Source organism: Episyrphus balteatus, chromosome 3 (genome assembly GCF_945859705.1).
Source record: "Episyrphus balteatus chromosome 3, idEpiBalt1.1, whole genome shotgun sequence".
Taxonomy (NCBI): domain Eukaryota; kingdom Metazoa; phylum Arthropoda; class Insecta; order Diptera; family Syrphidae; genus Episyrphus; species Episyrphus balteatus.
The window spans coordinates 82,157,807-82,162,881 of record NC_079136.1 but is presented as its reverse complement, the minus strand read 5'-3'; the positions used below and the strand labels follow the sequence as shown (position 1 = coordinate 82,162,881).

General features: G+C 31.9%; 1 protein-coding gene across 1 annotated transcript; it reads right to left on the bottom strand.

The window, feature by feature from the left end:
• Positions 1 to 867: 867 nt before the first annotated feature.
• On the bottom strand, positions 868 to 3,743 carry LOC129914881 (protein takeout). Its single transcript, XM_055994329.1, has 4 exons — positions 3,429 to 3,743; positions 1,533 to 1,773; positions 1,277 to 1,463; positions 868 to 1,209 (listed from the first exon to the last, which is right to left on the bottom strand). The coding sequence occupies exons 1-4, from the start codon at positions 3,538 to 3,540 to the stop codon at positions 967 to 969; spliced, it is 783 nt and encodes a 260-aa protein (XP_055850304.1). The 5' UTR covers positions 3,541 to 3,743; the 3' UTR covers positions 868 to 966.
• Positions 3,744 to 5,075: the final 1,332 nt, after the last annotated feature.

Sequence of the window (5,075 nt, the reverse complement as noted above, 5' to 3'; positions counted from 1 at the left end):
AGTGGTCACAGAAAGTTTTCGAGTTGTAATAAAAAAAATGAAGTCAAATCAAAAGTGAGATTAAATTCGAGCGAATTATTTCTACGCAACTTTGTGAAATGCGTTTGAAACGCGTCCAAAACGCGTTTGAAACGCACCCAATTTGCGTCCTAAACGCGTGAAAAACGCGTCCTAAACGCCTTTAAACGCGTCTGAAACGGGTCCAAAATGCAACGCGTACGAAACGCGCCTAAAACGCGTCCAAAACGCATGCAAAACGGGTCCCAAAAAAGTGTTTTGAAGATCACCCCCTTTGGGACCACCCACGATTCGTATTACTTCAAGACGAGGTCCTGTTGTAAACCAATTTTGGACCCAAGCATACATATATGCATTTCTGTTATTTTCGGGTGTAATTTTCAAACGTACGCATGTGAAAAATAAAGTACGTCAGTTTTAAAAAATGACGTTCGTCACTTTTGAAAATGACGTGGGTCACTTTTGTAAGCTGAAGTGCGTCAGTTTTGAAAATGAGGCTCAAATTTAGAAAAATGACGTGCGTCACTTTTGAAAAATGACGCTCGTAACATTTGTAAAATAACGCGTGTCACTTTTGCAAAGTTACTCATGTCATTATAAATTTAAAATCAAAAAACATGTAAAGTCACAGTTTCGTACTTTTTTAAAAGAGAGATAATGTTCAGTCTTTAATCCACAGGAGATTCACAAAATAAAAGGCATTTCTTTGAGTCTTTAAAAAGTAAAGTTTTTGAAGTTTGTAGTTTTAATAAATATATTCTTCAAATTGGAAATTTTTAATTTTTCAGTGCATATTTTTGTTTTCAAAAACATATAAAAATTTCTAAGCTTAGCTTTTCTAATGTTGAAATCCGTATCCTAAGTGCTGATGGAAATATTTACAAAATACAAAAATGATTAAATTAAATAAATGCTCTAACAATCACACAAATTAAAATATTATTAAAATCACAGTAACCATAATTTGGTTGGAAGCTTTGAGAAAACATTATTCCAAAGTCCAATAAATATGTCAGCTAAACCCAGTTCCAGATCGGGTCTAAGTTCCGCTATAATTTCATTGCCATTTTGATTTAAAAATTGATTAATAGATGTTCCAAGAATTTCATTGCCGTTGAAGAGATTTGTCAGATGAATACGCATGCTTCCAACTAAGAATGTAACTTTCATGTTTTCAATGTGAATGATTTCCTGGGGGAGTTTTGAAAAATTATTTAGTTAAAGTTTTTAAAACAATTAAGGTAATACAAAAACTTACTTCTGGATCATTTCGCAGATTAATTTTCGTGTAGACAGCAGTTCGGACATTTTTCAAAGACATATTTACGTCGCCATTACCAACCACTGGCAAGAGGAGAATATTACCTTTTAAATTATATTTAGCTCTAATTCTTAGAATTGGAATTTCTAGTTCAAAATTGAAAAGTTTTTTCTCCAAGTCTAAGCTAAAAAAATTAAATTTCCAATTAGTGAGAATGGTAAAGAGATACATACAATCAAAATTATGTCACTACCTTGCTTTACGGACAGTTGCATTAGATGGACCTCTAACAATCAGATTTTGAAAACCACCTGCTAGTACTAAATTTCCACTTCCTTTCGATACAGATACCGCATCGATGTGCAATGGTTCAAAGCTTTTAACGCCAATTTCAGGAATTCCTGCTGCTAGAGCTGGAAAACATCCTTCGAATAGATCACGAAAACATTTGTTTTCGTTTGGATTTGCTCTTGGGCAGGTTTTTAACCAATTAGCTAAAATAAAAAAATAAATAATAATAATTTAATAAAAAGTTTCTTTCTGCCAAAACATGAACTATGGACAAGAACAATATTAATTTAATTCCATAAATTATGAAATTTTAAAACAATATTAGTAACAATTATGAACCCACAAACGACGATGAAATAACAAAATTTAAAACGTATAAGATTTTAACAAAACAAAAGTAAATAAAATCTTGAATTTTGAAAAAGCTTGAAATTGACTCCAGGGTACGAAAATCATGCATTAAGAAAATTTCAATAAAGTGAACATGCAATTAAGCAAACAGATCCCCAAGAAACATTTGATTTTAAGTTGTGATTAGAGACTTTGATCCGAAAATATCTGCTTCCGAATGAAAAAAAAAACTAAATTTCGATTGCAAATAATTCAGCAACCCGAACTCTTACAAACTTTTGGTTTTCAGTTATAAATAGATTCTAAGGAGTCCTTCCTTTAGATGTCTCATTCTATGGACTTGTAGAAAATTTCTGAAAATTTCGAATTTTTAGACAAGGGATAATTTTCGAAAATCTTAAAAAAAATAAATTTTTAATTTTTTAACTGAGTGCATAGGCCTGTTCACTGTGATTTCATATCTGTAAACCAAAACTTGTTTCTCATATCTGTAAACCCAAACTTGTTTCGTGATTTTTATCCGAAAATATCTGCTTCCGAATGAAAAAAAAACTAAATTTCGATTGCAAATAATTCAGCAACCCGAACTCCTACAAACTTTTGGTTTTCAGTTATAAATAGAGTCTAAGGAGTCCTTTCTTTTGATGTCTCATTCTATGGATTTTGAGAACATTTTTAAAAAATCTGAATTTTTAGAAAAGGCGTACCCCTTGGAAAATTTTCGAAAATCTCAAAAAAATAATTTGTTAATTTTTTTTAGCTGAATGCATAGGCCTGTTCACTGTGATCTAATATCTGTAAACTAAAATTTGTTTCGGGACTTTGATCCGAATATATCTGCTTCCGAATGAAAAAAAAAAAAATTAATATTTCGATTACAAATAATTCAGCAACCCGACCTCATACAAACTTTTGGTTTTCAGTTATGAATACAGTCTAAAGAGTCCTTTCTATTGATTTGTCATTCGATGGATTTAGAGAAAATTTTGGAAAATTCCGAATTTAAAAAAAAATGAATTTGTAATTTTTTTAGTTGAATGCATAGGCCTGTTCACTGTGATCTCATATCTGTAAACCAAAACTTTGATCCAAAAATATCTGCTTCAATTGGAAATAATTCAGCAACCGGATTTCCTACAAATATTTGGTTTTAAGTTATGAATAGGGTCTAAAGAGTTCTTTCTTTTGATGTCTCATTCGATGGATTTGGAGAATACTTTTTTGAAAACTTCGAATTTGTAGACAGTTTTTAGGTTGTGATAATTTTCGAAAATCTTAGCTGACTCCATAGCCCTGTTCACTGTAAACTCAAATCAGTAAACCAAAATTAGTTTCGAGGCGAAATTATAGAATTTGGGTGTTTAAACAAAAAAAAATTTTAAAAAACCTTAAGTCCCCATCTTGAAAGTGTTCTGGATCTGGATTATTTAGAAAAGATCGACCGATCGACTTTTGAGCTTAACTAAACACGTTTTTTTTTAACTTTATTTGTTAAATAATTTCTTACGTTTTTCTTGAAATTGTGGTGAATTATTGATAATCTCTCTATTAGCAGCACACGTAACCGTTAAAACACTCAATAATATAGCCCCAAGGATGTTGCTTTTGTTAGATTGCATGATACGAAGAAAGATAAGTTGCTACAAATGCAAACTTTCACTTTATAACAAGGAATTTTCAAACTGATGACTTTGATTGAGGAATTTTGTATTTTTTTTTTTTAATCACAAGCACAAACGCAAATTTCACTTGAACTATTTTCAGGAAATATAATTGTGCAATAGCCAGTTTTGTTATTTTCTTAGAAAAAAAAAAAAACTTTTAAATTAATTGTAGGTAATGTCACTTATAATAGCGGAAAGTCTTTAAACGATAGAAAACGAAACTTTTAAGACATACATAGGTATGAACGTCCGAATGGTTTGGCGAGCCGAAATTAAATGAAGCTTTGAATTCAAGTCCCCCAACAAGTGGATCCCCAAAACCCAAAGGCCTTACCAAAACTACCATGATAGATAGTTTGCATCTGAAATATTAGTTTATGCATGGAATTTATCCAGCAGCATTGCATCTATTCGCGGTAAACGAGCAGCGCCAATACGCCGCTGCCGCTGCGCTGTGCCGCTACGAACTAGTTTGTCTAAATTACCCGAAGGCAGTCAACTTTTCTTGTTTGGGAACGTGCACCTCACTATAACTACCGTTGTTCCACGACCAACAACATCGGTGGCAGCGGCTTTAAATCCCCCCAAAAACATTAGATGATGTGCGAGTTTCTTAATTTCCTTTTGTGTTTTTGTTTATTTTGTTTACATCTTTCTTTCTGCATTTGAAAAGTTGAAGTCGAATTGCAAAATTAAAATACCTAACTCTATTATATTAAACTTAGCTTTAAGCAAAAAAATGCAAGTTTATCTTGTTTTTGGTAAAATAGCAAGTTCTTTTTTTCCATAGAAAGAGATAACAATGTTAAAGAGAAGTCTTTTTTGTGTGGTTTGGTTTGGTTACAGCTGTTATTTAAGTTTCTCTGTGCCTTTGAAAAAAAAGAAAAATTATGCAAATAAAAGTGGTTCATTGTGGGGTTAACAATATTGCATAAAAAGTGGTTTATAATGTTAACCAAAAACTGTCGAAACTAGTAATTGGTTCAATAGATACTTGCTTGTGCGATAGGTTAAAGACATGAATTATTATTTATAGTGAGTCAATATTAAGATAAAAGAGACACTAAAGGGTATCTATATGTTTCATTACTAGAAATGCGGCATTTTTAAGTGCATACGGATTCTGTCTGAGTTATTATTTGTTTCTAAACTTAAAATATAATAGGATGATTAAGATTTTTCGTGTCTTACACTAATTCTTCATTTAACTTTTCTTACTAGAGCTGTAGCAAATCGTATGTATTCGTTACTAAAATGCGGGTATTCACTTCAGTAACGAGTAACGAAACGTTACTTTCTAAACAGTATCGTTACTCGTATGTTTCGTTACTGGGTACTGAAGTAACGAAACATACGAAACGTACGAGATACGAAACATACGAGTAACGACGCGATTCCAGTTTCAATACTAAATCCGATGTAAGAGATACGAAATGAAGTGATACACTCAATTTGTCGCATTTCGCATCTCGTGTCGGTATCGTAACCAT

Excerpts from the sequence above, each read along its gene's own strand:
- LOC129914881 (XM_055994329.1), bottom strand. The coding sequence starts at position 3,540 with ATGCAATCTAACAAAAGCAACATCCTTGGGGCTATATTATTGAGTGTT. Across the intron at positions 1,464-1,532 it reads GCAACTGTCCGTAAAGCAAG|CTTAGACTTGGAGAAAAAAC; the intron begins GTAGTGACATAA and ends TAATTTTTTTAG. Across the intron at positions 1,210-1,276 it reads ATCTGCGAAATGATCCAGAA|GAAATCATTCACATTGAAAA; the intron begins GTAAGTTTTTGT and ends AAACTCCCCCAG.